At 32.3% G+C, this 22,915-nt stretch overlaps 1 protein-coding gene across 2 annotated transcripts in view; it reads left to right on the top strand.

Annotated features, from left to right (window-relative positions):
* Nucleotides 1-21,719, top strand: part of LOC145269310 (uncharacterized) — a 119,048-nt gene extending 97,329 nt beyond the window's left edge. The window contains exons 1-2 of one of the 2 annotated variants that reach the window (XM_080125011.1): nt 9,191-13,962; nt 21,363-21,719. In XM_080125011.1, the coding sequence (XP_079981137.1) occupies nt 11,040-11,648 (609 nt within the window). In that variant the 5' untranslated portion in view covers nt 9,191-11,039 and the 3' untranslated portion in view covers nt 11,649-13,962; nt 21,363-21,719. Of the gene's footprint in view, nt 1-9,190; nt 13,963-21,362 lie in introns of those variants that run through there. The other variant, XR_013864979.1, reaches the window with a different exon arrangement.
* Nucleotides 21,720-22,915: the final 1,196 nt, after the last annotated feature.

Genomic DNA, 22,915 nt, shown 5'->3' with positions numbered 1-22,915 from the left:
GTAATTAGTCGTAAATTTAAAAAATCAAGGGAGGTCATACCTATGTAGTACTTCTTGTTATACAGACTTTCATTTTGGATTGGTAAACAAATGCGTTTGCATATGCATTCTTTTTATAATAAACAGAGTGCACGACGAGTTCTACAGTTCTTTTTATAGTAAACAGAGTGCACGTGCACGAGTTCTACAGTTGCAGCGTTTCACTTCATTATTAAGTTTTTCTTATTTCTAATTAGATGCTTGCTATTAGAATTTCAATTGTTTTATTTTTATGCTTTTTTCAGTTATTTTTATTGTTGGTTACGTTGTTGTGAAATTTGGTATTTTTTCTAATGTCATTTACTATTTAGTATGCTCTAATTTTGATTTCTAAGTTTTCGTAGCAATATGAATTAAAGTAAAAATGGCACACAAAAAATGGAAAATAAAAATGACACACTGACACAAGTGAACATAATCAAGTGCAGAAATAAAAAATTGCACAAGTAAAATATACAGATGAAAATATTGAGATTATAATACAAGATTTAATATTTAAAAGATATAGCAAAAACATAAGTTTGTCAAATTAAAAAAACAAATTACACCCCGAAAATGAAATTTTCCTTTTTTGGTGATATACACGTTCAGAAAACTTGAGGAAAACGATGCATGAGAATGTTTAAACAGGACACAAAATTGTAGCTCCTTACATTCCAAATAAAAATATGCCTTGGTTGTAGTGCATAAAAAGTATAATATATATATATATATATATATATATATATATATATATATATATATATATATATATATATATATATATATATGAGAGGGAGAGAGAGAGGGACATATACTGAACGAAAAAGTATTCTCCTTTACATGGTAAGTAACAGATCTTGAAACCGTAGGGCCTCAATACCCTAGATGGAGCAGATGTCTATAATTACAACAGTCTGTGTGCTAGATGCTAGTTGGAGCAGTGTAATAGAAGACACACAGCATTGCCTAAAAAACCTTAAAAGAAATGTAAATTTATTTTGATTAAAAGGTAAGAGTGACATAAACTCGGTGTTGTCATCTTACAATCATTGTAACCATTGTATGATTTAAATTTTTAGGCATAATCATTTTACATTTTTAGATGAAATCAGTTTACAGTTTACATTTTTAGATGTAATCATTTTACAATTTACATTTTTAGTGTAATCATTTTACAATTTACATTTTTAGTGTAATCATTTTACAATTTACATTTTTTGATGTAATCATTTTACAATTTACATTTTTAGTGTAATCATTTTACAATTTACATTTTTTGATGTAATCATTTTACAATTTACATTTTTAGATGTAATCATTTTAAAATTTACATTTTTAGATACATCTAAAAATGTAAATTGTAAAATGATTACATCTAAAAATTTTACAATTTACATTTGTAGATGGAATCATTTTACAGTTTTCATTTTTAGATGTAATCATTTTACATTTTCAGATGTAATTTTACAGTTTACATTTTTAGATGTAATCATTTTACAATTTACATTTTTTGATGTAATCATTTTACAATTTACATTTTCAGATGTAATCATTTAACAATATAAATTTTTAGATGGAATCATTTAACAATTTAAATTGTTAGGTGTAATCATTTTACAATTTACATTTGTAGATGTAATCATTTTACAATTAAACTTTCTAAATGTAACCATTTTACAATTTACATTTTTAGATTATGAAATGATTAGATCTTAAAATTTAAATTGTAAAATGATTACGTTTATATTTTTAGATGTAATAATTTTATAATTTACATTTTTAGATGTAATCATTTTACAATTTATATTTTAAGATGTAATCATTTTACAGTTTACATTTTAAGATGTAATCATTTTACAGTTTACATTTTTAGATATAATCATTTTACAATTTACATTTTTAGATGTAACCATTTTACAATTTAATTTCTATATGTAACCATTATACTATTTAATTTCTTAATGTAACAATTTTAAAATTTATATTTTTAGATGTAATAATTTAACAATTTAGATTTTGGATGTAATCATTTTACCATATACATGTTTAGATTTAATCATTTTACAATTTACATTTGTAGCTGTAATCATTTTACAATTTAAATTTCTAAATGTAATCATTTTACAATTTAAATTTCTAAATGTAATCATTTTACAATTTAAATTTCGAAATGTAACCATTTTCAATTTACATTTTTAGATGTAAGGTTTTTACATTTTTAGATGTAATTATTTTACAATTTACATTTTAAGATGTAATCATTTATCAGTGGAAATTTTGGATGTAATAATTTTCAATTTACATTTGAAGCTTGTAAAAAAATACATCTACAAATTGTAAAATTAACATTTTTAAATTAAAAAGTTAAATTGTACTATTAACATTTTTAGATGTAATCATTTTACAATTGTTTTAGATGGAATCATTATACAGTTTACATTTTTCATTATACAATTTACATTTTTAGATTTAATCATGTCACAATTTACATTTTTAGATGTAACCATTTTAGAATTTACATTTTTAGATGTAACCATTTTAGAATTTACATTTTTAGATGTAACCATTTTAGAATTTACATTTTTAGATGTAACCATTTTAGAATTTACATTTTTAGATGTAACCATTTTACAATTTACATTTTTAGATGTAACCATTTTAGAATTTACATTTTTAGATGTAATCATTTTACTATTTATATTTTTAGATGTAACCATTTTACAATTTACATTTTTAGATGTAACCATTTTACAATTTACATTTGTAGAGTTAATCATTTTACAATTTACATTGTTAGATTTAATCATTTTACAGCTTACATTTTTAGATGTAATCACTTTACAATTTATATTTTTAGAGTTAATCACTTTATAATTTAAATTTCTCAAATGTAACCATTCTGCAATTTACATGTTTAGATCTAATCATTTTACAATTTATATTTTTAGATGTAATCATTTTACAATTTTCATTTTTAGATGTAATCATTTTACAATTTAAATTTCTAAATGTTACCATTTTACAATTTACATTTCTACATGTAACCATTTTATTATTTAAATTTTTAGATGTAATCATTTTACAATTTACATTTTTAGATTTAATCATTTTACAATTTACATTTCTAGATGTAATTTTTTTTACAATTTGAATTTCTAAATGTAACCATTTTACAATTTACATGTTTATATGTAACAATTTTACAATTTACATTTTTAGATGTAATCATTTTACAATTTACATTTTTATATGTAATCATTTTACAATTTACATTTGTAGATGTAATCATTTTACAATTAAACTTTCTAAATGTAACCATTTTACAATTTACATTTTTAGATTATGAAATGATTAGATCTTAAAATTTAAATTGTAAAATGATTACGTTTATATTTTTAGATGTAATAATTTTATAATTTACATTTTTAGATGTAATCATTTTACAATTTATATTTTAAGATGTAATCATTTTACAGTTTACATTTTAAGATGTAATCATTTTACAGTTTACATTTTTAGATATAATCATTTTACAATTTACATTTTTAGATGTAACCATTTTACAATTTAATTTCTATATGTAACCATTATACTATTTAATTTCTTAATGTAACAATTTTAAAATTTATATTTTTAGATGTAATAATTTAACAATTTAGATTTTGGATGTAATCATTTTACCATATACATGTTTAGATTTAATCATTTTACAATTTACATTTGTAGCTGTAATCATTTTACAATTTAAATTTCTAAATGTAATCATTTTACAATTTAAATTTCTAAATGTAATCATTTTACAATTTAAATTTCGAAATGTAACCATTTTCAATTTACATTTTTAGATGTAAGGTTTTTACATTTTTAGATGTAATTATTTTACAATTTACATTTTAAGATGTAATCATTTATCAGTGGAAATTTTGGATGTAATAATTTTCAATTTACATTTGAAGCTTGTAAAAAAATACATCTACAAATTGTAAAATTAACATTTTTAAATTAAAAAGTTAAATTGTACTATTAACATTTTTAGATGTAATCATTTTACAATTGTTTTAGATGGAATCATTATACAGTTTACATTTTTCATTATACAATTTACATTTTTAGATTTAATCATGTCACAATTTACATTTTTAGATGTAACCATTTTAGAATTTACATTTTTAGATGTAACCATTTTAGAATTTACATTTTTAGATGTAACCATTTTAGAATTTACATTTTTAGATGTAACCATTTTAGAATTTACATTTTTAGATGTAACCATTTTACAATTTACATTTTTAGATGTAACCATTTTAGAATTTACATTTTTAGATGTAATCATTTTACTATTTATATTTTTAGATGTAACCATTTTACAATTTACATTTTTAGATGTAACCATTTTACAATTTACATTTGTAGAGTTAATCATTTTACAATTTACATTGTTAGATTTAATCATTTTACAGCTTACATTTTTAGATGTAATCACTTTACAATTTATATTTTTAGAGTTAATCACTTTATAATTTAAATTTCTCAAATGTAACCATTCTGCAATTTACATGTTTAGATCTAATCATTTTACAATTTATATTTTTAGATGTAATCATTTTACAATTTTCATTTTTAGATGTAATCATTTTACAATTTAAATTTCTAAATGTTACCATTTTACAATTTACATTTCTACATGTAACCATTTTATTATTTAAATTTTTAGATGTAATCATTTTACAATTTACATTTTTAGATTTAATCATTTTACAATTTACATTTCTAGATGTAATTTTTTTTACAATTTGAATTTCTAAATGTAACCATTTTACAATTTACATGTTTATATGTAACAATTTTACAATTTACATTTTTAGATGTAATCATTTTACAATTTACATTTTTATATGTAATCATTTTACAATTTACATTTTTAGATGTAACCATTTTACAATTTACATTTTTAGATGTAATCATTTTACAATTTACATTTTTATATGTAATCATTTTACAATTTACATTTTTAGATGTAATCATTTTACAATTTACATTTTTATATGTAATCATTTTACAATTTACATTTTTAGATGTAATCATTTTACAATTTACATTTTTAGATGTAATCATTTTACAATTTACATTTTTATATGTAATCATTTTACAATTTACATTTTTAGATGTAACCATTTTACAATTTACATTTCTAGATGTAATCATTTTACAATTTACATTTTTAGAATTAATCATTTTACAATTTACTTTTTTAGATGTAATCATTTTACAATTTATATGTTTAGATATAATTATTTTACAATTAAAATATATTAATGTAACCATTTTGCAAGTTACATTTTTAGATGTTATCATTTTACAATTTACATTTTTAGATATAATTATTTTACAATTAAAATTTCTTAATGTACCCATTTTACAATTTGCATTATTAGATATACTCACTTTACAATATATATTTTTGATATGATCATTTTACAATTTACATTTTTAGATTTAATCATTTTACAATTTAAATTTCTTAATGTACCTATTTTAGACTTTACATTTTTTGATGTAATAATTTTACAATTTACATTTTTAGATGTAATCGTTTTACAATTCACATTTTTAGATTTAATTATTTTACAATTTACATTTTTAGATGTAATAATTTCACAATTTACATTTTTTGATGTAATCATTTTGCAATTTACATTTTTAGATGTCATCATTTTACAATTTACATTGTTAGATGTAACCATTTTACAATTCACATTTTTAGATGTAATCATTTTACAGTTCACAATTTATATTTTAAGATGTAATAATTTTACAATTTACATTTGTAGAGTTAGTCATTTTACAATTTACATTGTTAGATTTAATCATTTTACAGCTTACATTTTTAGATGTAACCATTTTACAATTTACATTTGTAGATGTAATCATTTTACAATTCATATTTTAAGATGTAATCATTTTACAATTGATATTTTTAGATGTAATCATTTTACAATTTACATTTTTAGATGTAATCATTTTACAATTTACATTTTTAGATGTAATCATTTTACGATTTACATTTTTAGATTTGATCACTTTACAATTTAAATTTATAAATGTAACCATTTTACTATTTAAATTTCTCAAATTAACCATTCTGCAATTTACATTTTTAGATGTAATCATTTTACAATTTACATTTTTAGATCTAATCATTTTACAATTTACATTTTTAGAATTAATTATTTTACAATTTATATTTTTAGATGTAATCATGTTACAATTCAAATTTCTAAATGTTACCATTTTACAATTTACATTTCTACATGTAACTATTTTACTATCTAAATTTTTAGATATAATCATGTTACAATTTACATTTTTAGATTTAATCATTTTACAATTTAAATTTCTAGATGTAATTTTTTTACAATTTAAATTTCTAAATGTAACCATTCTACAATTTACATGTTTATATGTAATCAGGTTACAATGTACATTTTTAAATGTAACCATTTTACAATTTACATTTTTAGATGTAATCATTTTACAATTTACATTTTTAGATGTAATCAGTTTACAATTTACATTTTTAGATGTAACAATTTTACAATTTACATTTTTAGATTTAATCATTTTACAATTTACATTTTAAGATGTAATCATTTTACTATTTATATTTTTAGATGTAATCATTTTACAATTTACATTTGTAGAGTTAATCATTTTACAATTTACATTTGTAGAGTTAATCATTTTACAATTTGCATAGTAAGATGTAACATTGTACAATTTACATTTTTAGATTTAATCATTTTACAGCTTACATTGTAAGATGTAACCATTTTACAATTTACATTTTTAGATGTAATCATTTTACTATTTATATTTTTAGATGTAATCATTTTACAATTTATATTTTTAGATGTAATCATTTTACTATTTATATTTTTAGATGTAATCATTTTACAATTTATATTTTTAGAGTTAATCACTTTACAATTTTAATTTCTAAATGTAACTATTTAAATTTCTCAAATTTAACCATTCTGCAATTTACATGTTTAGATGTAATCATTTTACAATTCATATTTTTAGATGTAATCATTTTACAATTTTCATTTTTAGATGTAATCATTTTACAATTTTCATTTTTAGATGTAATCATTTTACAATTTACATTTTTTAGATGTAATCATTTTGCAATTAAAATTTCTTAATATAACCATTAGACAATTCACATTTTTAGACATAATCATTTTTCCATCTACATTTTTAGATGTAATCATTTTACTATTTACATTTTTAGATTTAATCACTTTACAATTTAAATTTATAAATGTAACCATTTTACTATTTAAATTTATCAAATTAACCATTCTGCAATTTACATTTTTAGATGTAATCATTTTACAATTTACATTTTTAGATCTAATCATTTTACAATTTACATTTTTATATTTATTTTACAATTTATATTTTTAGATGTAATCATGTTACAATTTAAATTTCTAAATGTTACCATTTTACATTTCTACATGTAACCATTTTACTTTTTAAATTTTTAGATGTAATCATTTTACAATTTGCATTTTTAGATTTAATCATTTTACAATTTAAATTTCTAGATTTAATCATTTTACAATTTAAATTTCTAAATGTAACCATTTTACAATTTACATTTTTAGATGTAATCAGTTTACAATTTACATTTTTAGATGTAACCATTTTCCAATTTACATTTTTAGATGTAACCATTTTACAATTTACATTTTTAGATGTAATCATTTTATTATTTAAATTTCTTAATGTAACCATTTTACTATTTTAATTTTTAGATGTAATCATTTTATTATTTAAATTTCTTAATGTAATCATTTTACTATTTAAATTCAGCTGATTAAGTTACATTATGTTTGTATGACATAAATATAAGAGAAGAACAGGTCAACTGATTGTGAAAAATTAAAAAAAAGAAAGCATGGGAAATTAGCGGGAGAAATATAGAGCAATTAAAGGAGGTGAAATATGGCATCGTCCGTTCGTGAACGTCGATGACCTTGTGCTATTGGTAAGCATCTCGCTTCATTTCAATCCCAAACTTGGAAGCTGTTTCTGAAAATGACAAGAAACTTTTAAAATACTGAGAACACAGCATCGATGTTTCATGGACAATATCTTTTCTTTTCTTGCTGAACATTCTGCCAATGAGACAAACAAATCGTGCAAAGCAGGCATTGAAATATAGATCTCACACATAAGTACTATAGCAAGTTCCACTCTCCATAGTGATTTATTTCAATAGTGCAGCTACTATTGTGCAAAGGCAGTATGCATTCTGTTTATTCACCCACCATTAGATTGTCACGCCATTAACGGGTGAAAATCGAGCGGCCAGTGATAGAACCTGACTCGTCAGACAACAAATGGGTCATTTTTAAGGATGCATGGCTTCGTTATAAAGAGACGAAGCAACTTACTGTCCCCACAGAAATCCGAAATGAGCTACGGTCTGCATGCAGTTCATCTGTCTATGAAATGTTGTTCAACTTCATTGGTCCGGATGCCCTGAATAATACCACAGAGGAACAGCTGCTAGAATATATTAAATCCGTTGCAGTAAAAACCGTCCATCCAGCAATACTTTATAATGAAGCAAAATGATGGGGAGACTATCACGTCCTTTATTTCCCGGTTGAAATCACAAGCAATGCTCTGTGTTTTCAATTATGGCAACCAGCAATGTGCAGTGTCATTTTCCGAGGACATGATCAAATCTCAAATCATTGTCGGATTACAGGACACTTCCCACTAGAGCAAAATTTTAGCAGAGATTACGTCCCTGCCAACTCTAAATGACTTAACTTATCATCTCTTGACTCTGGAATCTATCGCCAGAGCATCAAATCACTTCTGACCAGCAGAGATCACACAAGTGGCCCAATTTAAATCGGCGACATCAAAAAAGTTTCCACCACCAAATAAGATGAAACATAATGAAGCAAATGCAAAGGTTGTGGACACAAACCCAAAAGGGCAAAGACAATGCCACGCTTGGGGCAAATCATGCTACAAATGTGGTCAAGAGAACCACTTCTCAACTACATGCCACGGCACAGCATCGTCAAATGCCATAATGGGAGACTACCCAAATGACAGCCAGGATGAAGATTCTTCATTCATATTGACAATGACTGTGCAACATGAATGACTAGAGGAAGAAGGATGCATGGTGCATGGACCAACAACATGTTCACACCAGGCCGACCAGAGCCACCTCCATTTTTCAATATTATCATCACATTAGATACAAAGGCCCACCAACCCCTCGGACAATTCAGACATACAAATATGAAACACCAACCCATCCAATTGCCCGCTTTGACAGACACAGGAGCTCAGACAAGAACAGCTGGTGTGAACTTATTAAACAATCTTGGGTGCACTTCTAAACATCTGCTGTGCACTAGGCACTGGTTACGTGCCGTTAGTGATGACAACCTGTCTATCATGAGGGCCTTAATTGCCACAATGTCACTCGGTAAGGCAGCATGTTTGGAGGGGATATACATCAGTCCAAGGGTAAAGGGCCTGTATATATCACAAACGGCCCTGAAAAAAACTAAAATTATCAACAACGACTTTCCAGCACAACTTAGTAGTCTGGTAGCTACAACGAAGATGGATGGCAAACCAACTGACCAAATGTTGCAGATGCCCATACAGATCACCATGCCAACCACTACCAGACAAGCTGCTATTTCCCGCCACACCTGAATATCGAGGAGAGATAGAAACCTGGATCAAATGCCACTTTGCCAGTAGTGCATTTAATATATGTACGCACCAGAAATTGCAGACCATGGCCGGAGAACCGCTTACTATTCCTCGACAACCACTGACCTAAGGCTGTTCACAAAACAATCCCTGTCCCCCACCACTGGAAAGAGGCTGTCAAATCCCAACTTAGCAGATGTAGCACTGAACAAGTGCCAGAAGGGACACCAACGACTTCGTGTTTGAGAATGATTGCAGTGCCCAAAAAAGATGGCAGCCCACATAGAACGGTCAGCCTCCAAAATTTAAATGCAACGACAAGACGAGAAACACACCACACACCCTCTCCATTCAATCTTGTCAACATGATACCCCCAGGAAAAAAGAAAACTATTCTGGATGCCTGGAACGGATATCACAGTGTTCCTCTGGCTGTGGAAGCACGGAATGCCACCACTTTCATAACAGAATGGGGCAGATACAGGTATTCGTGAGCCCCCAAGGTTTCCAAGCATTCAATGATGGTTACACAAAGAGATTCGACACCATTACAGAAGGTTTCCCTCATGTGGCTCGCTGTGTGGACGACTCTATCTTGTGGGATGATGATATGGCACTGTCCTTTTGGCACACCATTAGATACATCATACTATGTGCTGAAAATGGAATAGTATTTAACCCAGAAAAATTCCAATTCGCAAAAGACAATGTAGAGTTTGCTGGCTTCGACATCAGCTTAACAGGGTACAAACCATCTCAAAAATTACTTGAGGGCATCAGAAACTTCCCATCACCGACAAACATTACAGGAGTTAGATCTTTCTTTGGTTTGATTAACCAAGTTTCATATGCGTTTGCCCAAGCACCCATCATGTCACCCTTCAGAGAACTACTGAAACATAATAGCAGGTTTTACTGAGACGATACATTGGAACAACTCTTCCAGCAATCCAAGGAAACAATCCTAGAAAACATCCAGGATGGCGTTTGAACATTTGAAATAAATCACCCAACATGTCTGACTACAGACTGGAGTCGAGTAGGAATAGGATTTACCCTACTCCAAAAACATTGTGCATGCCCGTCCACAATGGACCACCGTTGTGGGCCAGGACATTGGAAAGTTGTATATGCTGGCTCCCAATTCACTAGACCTGCTGAAAACCGGTATGCACCAATTGAAGGGGAAGCTTTAGCTTTAAAATTTGGATTGGAAAACTGCAAAATGTTTGTTTTAGGCTGCCCCCACCTGATACATGCTGTTGACCACAAACCCCAAGCCCCTTGTGCCGATATTCAATGATCGTAGCTTGGATGAAATAAAAAATCCCAGAATTTTAAATATCAGAGAGCAGACCCTGATGTACCAGTTCAGGGTCATATCAATGCCAGGCAATGCCAATGGTGGAGCAAATGCCATGTCCCGTATCCCTACACCTACCACCAAAGTTGCAGCAGCTGAATCGGACAGCATGAAAGAAGCATTGCAAGCTGAAATAGAATCCCGATACAAGCAAGAAACATCTCTTATCAAGATGGCACACATACAGCAAGACGCCACAATGAATCACCAATACCTGAACTTCGTGGAAACAATAGAAAGGGGATTCCTTGGAGACAAGGATCTTCTACAGCCAAATGTTAAAGAATTCTGGAATATGCGAAGCGACCTATACACAGTTCAGTCTCTAGTATTCAAGGAAGGCCGCATATTAATTCCAAAAAGCCTATGTCGCGAACTCATTGACCAACTCGATGTTGGCCACCAGGGGGTCAACAGTATGAGAAGCAATGCCAGACATTTTTTTTTGGCCTGGTATGGGAGCACAATTGCAGGAAAAGCACAATCAGTGCAAGCGCTGTAACAAAATTACCCCATCAAACCATAAAGAATCCGCAATAGAGCCTGTCCACCCAGACTACCCTTTTCAGTCAACAGTAACAGATATTTTCGATATGACTGGACGGAAATATATGATATATACTGACAGATATTCAGGTTGGACAGAGGTATCCTCAATGCAACAAAACGCCAGGATCTCCACAGTATGCAACATCTTACACAGGTATTTCATGAATTATGGTGTGCCGGAGGAAATTGCTTGTGACAGTGGACCCCCATACAACTCTGATGAGTGGAGGACATTTCTCAAAACATGGGGCGTATCCCTTCGAGTCTCGTCGGCATATTATCCACAAAGCAATGGCAGAGCCAAGGCAGCTGTTAAGCATATGAAGAGGATATTAACAACAAATATTAGCCGCAATGGTTCACTGGATACGGACGAAGTGGCAAAAGCACTACTACTCCATCGCAACACAACACCACCTGACATAGGTGCGTCACCATCAGAACTTCTGTTCGCTCGCCCCCTGAATGATCACTTACCAAACCCCACAAAATTGCGCCATGAATGTTTGGAACTCACTGACATGCGCAAGGGGACCATTAATCAGCAGTTCTTCAACAACACGAAACACTGAAAACAGGGAACAACTCAACCCACTAAGAATCGGGGAGCATGTGTCAATTCAAAACCAACATGGACACAAACCCCTGCGCTGGGACATTGGCACGATTGTTGAAACTCTCCCCCACAGACAATACCGCATATTAGTTGATGGTAGCAGGAGAACAACACTCCAAAACTGCCGTTACCTTCACAAAATAAGCACAGATAGCCGCAACCTGGCTTATGATGATTACACCCTACCAGATGACCTACCAAACAACAGAATCAGGATCCATTCCCCACAATCACGTACAATACCAAACACAGTACACCCAGACAACCAACAACACCCTAAAATACAAATAACACCAACCCCATCTTCCACACCAGGTACTCAAATAAAGAATGAACCCCTGAAAATTACAGATATAATACAGAACGAAAAATCTGAAGCTAGCTCTAGACCTATCCGTAACAGACGATTACTGTCTAGATTTAAGGACTTCCAGCTTGGATAAAAAAATAAATAAATAATAAATAAAAGATAAATAACATGTAAACATAATACAGAGTTATGTACCCTTGACCCGAGCTCTCCAGGAAGGAGAGAGAGAAAGACTGTCATGGCGGACCCAAAAGAGGTACACTAGGTGTATCAGAAATTTGGAAGAATTTTTGACAGAAAACTGCGAATAAAAAATAAAAAACGCATAATTTCTCTTTTTAAAGTGGGTTGTTTATTTTCTGTATGGAATATACTTCCAAAATAAACTATTAAAGTTATTTTAGAAAATAATAGAAATATTATTTTTTAAAAACAGTGTTTACAACATGTTTACAAAATGCTAGCGTGCCTTCATGCAGCCAGTTTTTTTACGTAATGAAATCAATTGAATTTTACGAGTTAAATATTTTTCAATTTTTAAACTTTAAAAATCTATCAAATGTTTTGTATTGGTTCAAATTTTACGATATTTTCAGGGTCAATGTGAAATTTTATGCTCTTTCCAATAAACCATTTTTTTTTTTAATTCACCCCCACATTTTGAAAATGTCTATTAAGATTTTAATAATTAATTTATGTACCAAAGTTTTATATACCACAAATTGAAGATAAAAGATCAATAAATAAAATAATAACAACAACAAAAAAACAATAGTTTTTGGAAATTTACCTGTAAAGTCCAAAGTGTTAAAAACCACATTAATTTTTTTTTTTTTTTAATGAAAGCTCGTGTTATGCTGATATCGTCAACTAAATAGCGTATGATGACAGCAAATGTTCAATGTTTTCTTTTTTTAGATATTCAAAAAAAAATTCAGTCGATAAAGAAGTATTAAAATATACCAATCAAAAACTCGTGTATTTCATTAAGAGAAAAAAAAAAACAATTGGTGAACTGGATTTTTTGTTTTGGGGGAAAACTTATAGGTGAATGTGCGTTTCTTTTTAACTACAGAGGACGAAAAATACTAATTTTGGTTGACACACGTAATAAAAATGAGACATTATTTATGTCCCTTTGACTAATCCATATTTGATAAATTTCATATTAGCAGGAGAAGCTCTTTTAAGTTGGCGCAAAACACGTTACGAAAATGCGATTGTCTACGACCCTCGCTTTAAAAAGTCCTTTTATTTAAATTTATTGAAATTTAAAATATAAATATGGATAAATTCTTAACAATGAAGAATGGAACTACCCATTTAATAGTATATTTTTAGGTAAGTTATTTTTTTGGCATTTATATATATACATATATTTATAAGCAAGTCAAAATATGTTGATTTTCTTTATATATATTTTTTTAAAGAAAACCGCTTTAAAAAAAAAACAGATGTTGCATAATTTGCTAGTAAACCTGTTATTTTTTTTTTTTTTTAATTGGTCTTTGTTCCTTTAATTGAAAAAAAAACATTAGGGTTTGAATTACATTTTTTTAAGTAGTTATAAGCTTCGAAAAATAGTAAGTTCTGATCATCATTTTTAATGGCCACTTTCTGATACACCTAGAGGTACGTACACCACACCAACCATGTACGTCGCTTATCGAGATTAACTACCTTCTTGTTGTCTTTCCTTTATGAGTGAGGCCCTTCCCTCTTAACTACACATTTGTAAACACTGTTTTTTTTTTTAAGTAAAAAATAATATTTCTATTATTTTTCAAAATCTTTAATAGTTTATTTTGGAAGTATAGTCTATAACGAAATTAAACAAACTACTTTAAAAAGAGAAATTACGAGTTTTGTATATTTTATTCACAGTTTTGTGTTAAGTGTGTCAAAAATTCCCCCAAAATTCCGACACACCAACTGAACTGGTGAGTGGTGCAATGGTGCATTGGTGCAAGTAATGCGAATTCCTACATTGGGGAGTGACACTGAATGTCCGAGGACATTCATCTGACCTATCACGAGTGTTACCTCGAAAGTCTGATAAACAACTCACAACCTTTCCAGGTGCGATGGTGTGGAAATTCTAAAAAAAAATAAAAATAAAAAAAATCTAGGCATAGGGAAGTGACGCTGTCGTTGTTGATTGGTTAATAGAAACTCCCCATGTTACCCTGCTGTGCCCTGTGCAATATATAATCGTGTGCAGAGAGGTGTACCAGAATTTTGGGGGAAGTTTTGACACCCCTAACAGAAAACTTCGAATAAAATATTAAAAAAAAAACCGTAATTTCTCTTTTTTAAGTGGGTTGTTTATTTTCTGTATGGAATATACTTCCAAAATAAACTATTACAGTTGTTTAAAAAATAATAAGAAATATTATTTTTTTTATTTTTTAAATAAAACATGTTTACAAAGTGCCGGTGCCCGTTCAATCAGACATTTTTTTTTTTTTTTACGTATGAAATCAATTGAATTTTACGAGTTAAATTTTTCTATTGGTTCAATTTTTACGATATTTTCAGGGTCAATGTGAAATTTTATGCTCTTTCTAATAAACCGAATATAATATTTTAGACAAACGTTTTTTTTTTAATTCAACCCCGCCCCCATTTGGAAATGTCTATTAAAATTTAAATAATTAATTTACTCACCAAAGTTTTATCACAAATTGAAGATAAAAGATCAATAAATAAAATATTCTAATTTAAAACAAACAAAAAGAAGTGTTTTTTTTTTTTTTTTTTAAATTTACCTGTAAAGTCCAAAGTGTAAAACCTTATTTTTTTTTAACCACGTTGATTTTTTTTTTTTTTTTAAATGGAAGCTGATGTTGTTTATCATCAAGTAAATACCGGACGCTGACAAGAATTTTTTCTATTTCATTCAATGTTTTCTTTTTTTTTTAGACATTTAAAAATAAAATTCACTCGATAAAGTAGAAATAAAATATAATTACTGAAATACACGATTAGAGAATTTTAAAAAAAATCGGTCGACTGGGTTTTTAATTTAACGGCAAAAACTTATAAGTGAATGCGTGCCTCTTTTCATCTACGTAGGCCCCAAAATATTAATTTTGGTTAACAGCACACAATGAAAAGAGATATTAATTATGGCGTTTAAAACTCACCATAAAATAATCGCAAAAAAAAAAATCAGATTTATCTCCCTTTATTTGAATAGTCAAAAAATTAGTTCGTTTTTTATTTTTTATTTTTTTTTTTAATTCTTGTTTAAAAAAGTATTTTATTTAAAACGGACATGAAATATAAGTATAAATATGGATAAATTCTTAACAATGAACAATAAAAGTACACACTGAATAGAATTTTTTATAGGTAAGTGATTTTTTGGGAATTTATATATATTTTTTATAATCGAAGTAAGTAAAATTTCATTGATTTTCTTTAAATCTTTTTTAAAGAAAACCGATTTAAAAAAACAAATATTGCATAATTTGCTATTAAACCGTTATTTTTTAAAAATTTGGTCTTTGCTCCTTTAATTGAAAAAAAAATTAGGGTTTGAATTACATTTTTCAAGTAGTTATTGTTGCAGTAATGCACTAAACCAATTACCTCCTTTTGTATAGGCCCGGATGTAACCTTACCGGCCTAGCTTTCAGGCTCAATAAACGTCAATTTAATCGCTCCTCTGTTCGGCTCTGTTTCCTATAAATAGCACCCCAATAAGTAACACTTCATGGTGGGATTAAATAGTGATGAATAAATATATACAGAAAGAACAGCACTATGACGGCAACAAAGAAAAGAAAATAACAGACGGAAAAAACAAACTCGCGCACGCACAGTCGGCCAGTGACCACATGGGGATACAAACAATGCCATATTGGAAAAAAAGCGTGAGCACGTATTATTTAAACCTCTTAGAGCCCCGCTCTTAATAAAAAAAAATAGAAATAAAATAGAAACAATAACAGTAATATTATTTGCCGTCAAAAAAAAAGAAAAAATCAAAAAACAATAAATTATGGCACATCTCTAACCAACTATGAACTGGTCACACCCAGACCTCAGCGAAGCTATGTCCCTGTTCAAACAGAAAATGAACCTCTAATTAGAGGATGAAGAAATCACTGAATGCACAAAGCAAGCTAGGAAAATATGCTGCGGCATAGGTGACCAAGGCCTAAGACGCCTAAATTCCAACGGACTCACTGACAAGGAAAAGAAGTCACCAGAACACCTGTGGAATTTCTTCAAAAGTCAACTCCAGGTGAATGTAAACTCCCGAGTCCACAAACTTCACCTGATGCAGTACCGTCAGAAACAAAACGAGATGTTGGACGACTTCGTTACACAAGCCAGAACCTTAGCACATAAATGTGATTTTACAGACGAGGAGCTGAGTGAGAGATTTAAAGAGTTCATTATTTTCCTAACACCATACGAAGCCTTCAGAAACTAGCAAACCAAAGGGATATAGCATAGCCAACGTGCTAACCGACGGTCAGAAGTACGAAGCCCTCACTGCTGGGAACGAGCAACTAAACCAGCTCGGAATGCCAAAAACTGAAATAATCGACGTCAACTGAGGCAGGAAGTGTGGGAACTGCAATACCAGCCACAAGCTCAGGCAATGCCCAGCATATAATGATGAGTGCTCTGCATGTGGAAGCAAGGGACACTGGGCGAGATGCTGCAGAAATGCAAAAACCAAATACCACAGAAGAAAAGGCAAGCACCGCAGCAATTCTTGCAGACACCGAAAGCAAACCCTAAAGAGAACCGAAGGCAGGACATATGGGAAAAGTTTTTATCATATATATACCGGCAGTGATGAGGACGCTTACCTGCAGCACTTCCACTCCATCACCATCAGCGCAAAATGCATGGACAGCCTACACAACCCTGAACATCAGGCCACCCCACCTAATATAGAGAACACACCAAACATTACAAATGAAAATTGACTCTGGGGCATCAGGCAACACTCTGCCACTGCGAACTTTCCAGCAGATGTATGGCAAATCTCAAGAAGCCCTGTCCATCTTAAAACCCTGTCCATCTTAAAACCCTGTCCACATGTTAAACTGACATCATACGGAGGTGAGCGCAATGCCTGGGAACTAGTAGCTTCCCATGTCAACACAAGAACTCTGAGTGGACGAACACATTGTTCTATGTTGTAGAAGTACTAGGACCTGCAGTCGTGGGGCTCCCAACATGTGAAAGGTTGAGGCTTATCACAATTCATGTTGACACCCTCAAAAGATGCCCAGTTGCATCCATCATGTCCATCACACAACTGATGTCTGATTTCCCAAATCAGTTTGACAGGATAGGAAATTTTAGTGGGACTGCCAAACTCTTACCGAAGGATGGTGCCGAGCCTTTCATTGACCCTGCAGCATTCACCTCAAGGATAAAATAAAGGAGGAAATCAATAGGCTTATTGAGGAAGATGTGCTCATGAAGGTCAAAGAACACATAGATTGGTGCTCCAGCCTCGTGTATAGCACAAAGAAAAATGGGTCGCTCCGAATATGCATGGATCCACAGAAGCTTAACACAAGTCTCAAGAGGTGCCCACACAAAGTACCCACCATGGAGGAACTGAACCGAGCTTTTGCAAAAGCCAAAGTATTCAGCAAACTCGATGCCAAGGCTGGATACTGGTCGATACACCTGAATGAAGAATCACAGTTCTTTACAACCTGCAGGACACCTTTCGGACGGGTATGCTGGAAACGCTTACCGTTTGGCCTTAACATCTCCCAGGATATTTTCCAAGCAAAAATGGACCAAATCCTGGAAGGCCTAGATAGTGTGGCCAGTATTGTTGATGATGTGGCAGTATTTGGCCAGAACGACGAATCCATGCAAACTCATGACCCGAGCAGCCAAAACGGGTCTTGTTTTTAACAGCTAGAAATCCTTTATAAAATAGCCCACCATATCTTTTTTGGGAACGTCTACACCCCTAATGGAATAAAGCCAGACCCGGACAAGGTACGTGATGTAAAGAAGATGCCAAAGCCACAAACAAGGGGGAACTGCAACGCTTCTTGGGTATGTTGACCTACCTGTCCCCATACATTCCCAACTATGCTGAGAAGGCACACCCACTACGTGGTCTTCTTAAATCCCAAGCACCTTTTGGGACCTTGGACACCATAGGTGCTATGACCAGCTTAAAGAGATGATCTCCCAGGACACATGCCTGTCATACTACAATCAGAACAAGCGTATAACGCTTGAGATGGACGCTTCACAGAAGGGCCTGGGAGTAGCCCTGATCCAGAATGGCAAACCGATTGCATTTGGATTGAAGACGCTTACTGATGCCCAAACCCGGTACAGCAACATTGAACGGGAAATGTTAGCCGTGGTGCATGGTATTCAATGGTACCAAACATACCTTCACGGAAAAGCCTTTTCCGTCATCACAGACCATAAGCCACTGGTAATAATCTGCGCCAAGCCAATCCAGGGGCACAGCTACAACATCATGTATAGACCGGGCAGTGAAGTGATCCTCACTGATACCCTAAGCCGGCTACCCAACCCTGACAACAACAAATCAATTGAGCTGGATGAGAGGGTTGACAACCTAAACGCAGAGGTCAACACAGACCAAACCATCTCAACCATCAACTTCTCACAGGAAAAGCAGAAGATGCTACGGATGGAAACTATCAGAGACCCAACCATGAATCTCCTAAATGAGATCATACACCAAGGATGGCCTGACAACATCCATGATTTACCTACAGGGATCCACCCATACTGGTCTTACTGTGATGCATTTGCTGTCGAATCAGGAATTTTATTTAAAGGCAAGTTCTCATCCCAGAAACTATGAGAAGACATTCTCCACCAGTTCCACTAAGCCCACCAAGGCATTGAAATAACCCGCCGATTCGCCAGAGAATGCGTGTACTGGATCAATATCAATAAGGACATTGAAAGGATGTGCAAGTTGTGCACACTATGCCAAGAGTACCAGGATGCGCACAGGCATGAGTCACTGCTCCCATCCCAGGCTTGGCAGCTCATCGCATTCGACATATTTGAAATTGATGGACAACAATACCTACTCACCGTCGAAAGATACTCTAAATATCCCATCATTGATTAAATGACATTGCCTTTAACCAGCAAAGCAGTGGCAGAAAAAATCAAACACTATGCCTCACTTTTTGGTTGCCCGGACAAAATTATGACAGACAATGGCCCCCAGTATTCTGGACATGCGTTCCAAAACTTCATAAAATCCTGGGGCATAAGACATGTGACAAGCTCACCCCACTATGCCAGAAGCAATGCTTTGTGGGAAGACATGTGAGACATATCAAGTCGATCATAAAGAAGTGCAAAAGGGAGAGAACTGACATCCACCTTGCTCTGCTTCAAGCCAGAGCAACAGCAATAGATAGCAAACTCCCTTCACCAGCTGATATGCTGTTTGATAGGCCAATATCTACCACTCTACCCAGCCGGTCAAAACCAAGCAAAGAAGACCACTGCGATCAACTACAGGCAAAGTCATCAAACATGAAGATCCACCATGATCAGCATAGCGGAGCCAGACCGCTACCACCACTATATCCAGACCAATGTGTGCGGATACTCAACAGGACGGATCACACATGGCACCCGGGGACCATCGTCAAAAATGATGAGAGACCCAGTAGTTATATAGTCGAAATGTCTAATGACGCAAGACTCCGTCGCAGCTGCACCCACCTGTGTGCCATACCTTTTCCAGTAACTAAGAAAGTACTTTTTCAAATCCCTGAACCTGATATCCCACATGATATGACTCAGCCAGAGGAAACAAAGACTGAGGACAAAACCAACAAAACCAACAACAACACACCCCTACAGGACAAAAGCAGGTATGACCCACTCCAAACCAAATCTGGAGAACTACAAGAACACCCTCACGATACAAAGACTGACCCCACTCTACAAACCAATGACATGAACTGTCACAAAAACAAAACAAACACACACACACACACACACACACATACACATATACACAATGAACTAAACAGGGAGGATGTTGTAGTAATGCACTAAACCAGTTACCTCCCTTTGTAAAGGCCCGGATGTAACCTTACTGGCCTAGCCTTTATGCTCAATAAACGTCAATTTAATCGCTCCTCTGTTCGGCTCTATTTCCTATAAATTGCACCCCAATAAGTAACACTTCAGTTATAAGCTTCGAAAGATAGTAAGTTAATTTATTCAAGTTCATATACGGCATTTTTAATGGCCGATTCTGATACACCTAGTGCAGCGCCGAAAAAAAATGTAAATTACTTAGTCAGCCAGTGAGTTATCCAGTTGAGGATGATTGCTTAAAAATCGAGGAAAGACTGGTATATCATTAATATAGGTTTTATTAACTAAAATAATACGTTCTGTGTTCTGTGTTTGTGATGAGTGTCGTAATGGGGGAATAATCTACAATATTTTATTACCACTAGAGGTCGCTGGAAGTGATCATACTTAAAGGGTAGGAGGGAGGAGAATAATTTAAAATTATAACAAGCAAATATCAATTACTACTTTAAAGCAAACATCACACAAGGCTCATCAATCACTTTCTCCCTATAAGAAATATATGACAACCAGGTCCACTTACTCCGCATTATTTCCATTCTGTCATTAAAATTTGGTTATATATATTCACGTAGCCATAACATATTTTCATAGCTTAATCAGGATACTTAAACCATGATTTTCTTTTTCAGTGCACACACTACATGGACGAGTGTTGGCCCAATACAAACAATTGCTGTCTGTGGTGATTTGGCCTGTGTTAACGAGAATCGAAAAGACTGCTAAGACTCGCCCGAGATTTGTTACTGTAACCATGGAGATGCACTATGCAGACAATTCCGACCTACTTAACAATGATCAATTTTACTAATGGCTGACAGCTGCAAAAGCTTTGAATCATTCAAAATAAATAAAAAGTTTCAGTTTCGTTTTTCACAGCATTCTTGTCTCACTTATGTTTACAAATTAAACAGCAATAAATATAATCACTCCATTTTTTTTTTTTTTTAATTCCAATATTTTTACATACGCCCAATGAATTAAATCTGCCCTTGTTCTCACATACGGTCAATAACGTAAATAAGAAAGACAAAGTTTCACTACAACATTTATAACAATTTTATTGGTTTATTGATTATCTGTTGCATCTGTAGGGGACTAGCATATATAAATACCCCAATCCCGTTACAAAAGAATAATGAAACGAATGGGAATTGAAGGAAACAAAGACTCAAGTAATGGATAAGATAAACGTCGTTTATTTGCTGTTGAAAGAAATGAACATTTTAGTTATAACATGTCCGCGCGTATGTAACCAATGTCCGTTGCAGGACTGGTGTTGTAGCAAGAACGGGAAATGTGTTTTCATCTCAAGTTTGGGTCATTATTGTTTGTTCGCGCGTGGGAATTGAAGTGAGTGTTGTAGTGGAAATGAGAATCCAGCGTGTAGGCAAGGAAGAGGATATTAGAGTTGTCATCAGTTAGTAGTCAGCTACGCGAAGGTGTTCTTAGTGGCCAGTAGTAGATGGAGAGAGAAAGAGGGAGAGTGTATACATACAGTCATTAGCTCGTGCCCCATACATAGTAGGAAGAGGGCGTGAGGTGCGCGCACGCCGAAACGGCGGTGGCTTGTTCGCCCAACCTCTCTAGTTGAGAGTTGGTCCTAAAAAGAGGCTTAGAAACAGCTGTCTCCATGTTTTATACTCGCTTCTGGAGTGTCTTTTGCGCATGTGTATTTCCTTAGAAAGCGGAAGTGACGTCGTCCATGTGAATGTTCGTGTTCGTGTGTGTGAGTACATGTGTATACGTAAGCGTGTGTGTATATATACGTGAATGTGAGTGTATGTACACGAACGTGAATATGTGTACATGTGTGGACGTGGGCGCGTATGTTTGTGTGCGCGTATGTATGTGACAGCTTGAAATATGAATGTGTGTTTTGTGTGAGACTTGAAAAAGGCTCGTACAAATCCCAGGAATGAAGTTTGAGGATTGGCCCAAGCCCCTTTAAGTGTGTTGTCAGTACTAGTAGCGGAAAGGAAGATAGAGTGTTAAACTCTGTCACGTGTTCAGTTCGCCTAAAAGATGGTCTCTGATTGGGCAAGTCAGATGCAAAGTTAACGATTAGCACTGTGCTTAGAAACCAACGATTCCAAATAACGAGCCTCGAAATGTCCCTACCGGACTGCTTCTTCCTGGATTGGTTTTTGGTAGCAAACTAAAAAAAGTTTATCCAAATAAAAGA

This window comes from Euprymna scolopes, chromosome 45 (assembly GCF_053919585.1).
Source record: "Euprymna scolopes isolate OS-2025 chromosome 45, ASM5391958v1, whole genome shotgun sequence".
Lineage (NCBI taxonomy): Eukaryota > Metazoa > Mollusca > Cephalopoda > Sepiida > Sepiolidae > Euprymna > Euprymna scolopes.
This window is presented reverse-complemented; position numbering and strand designations above follow the sequence as displayed.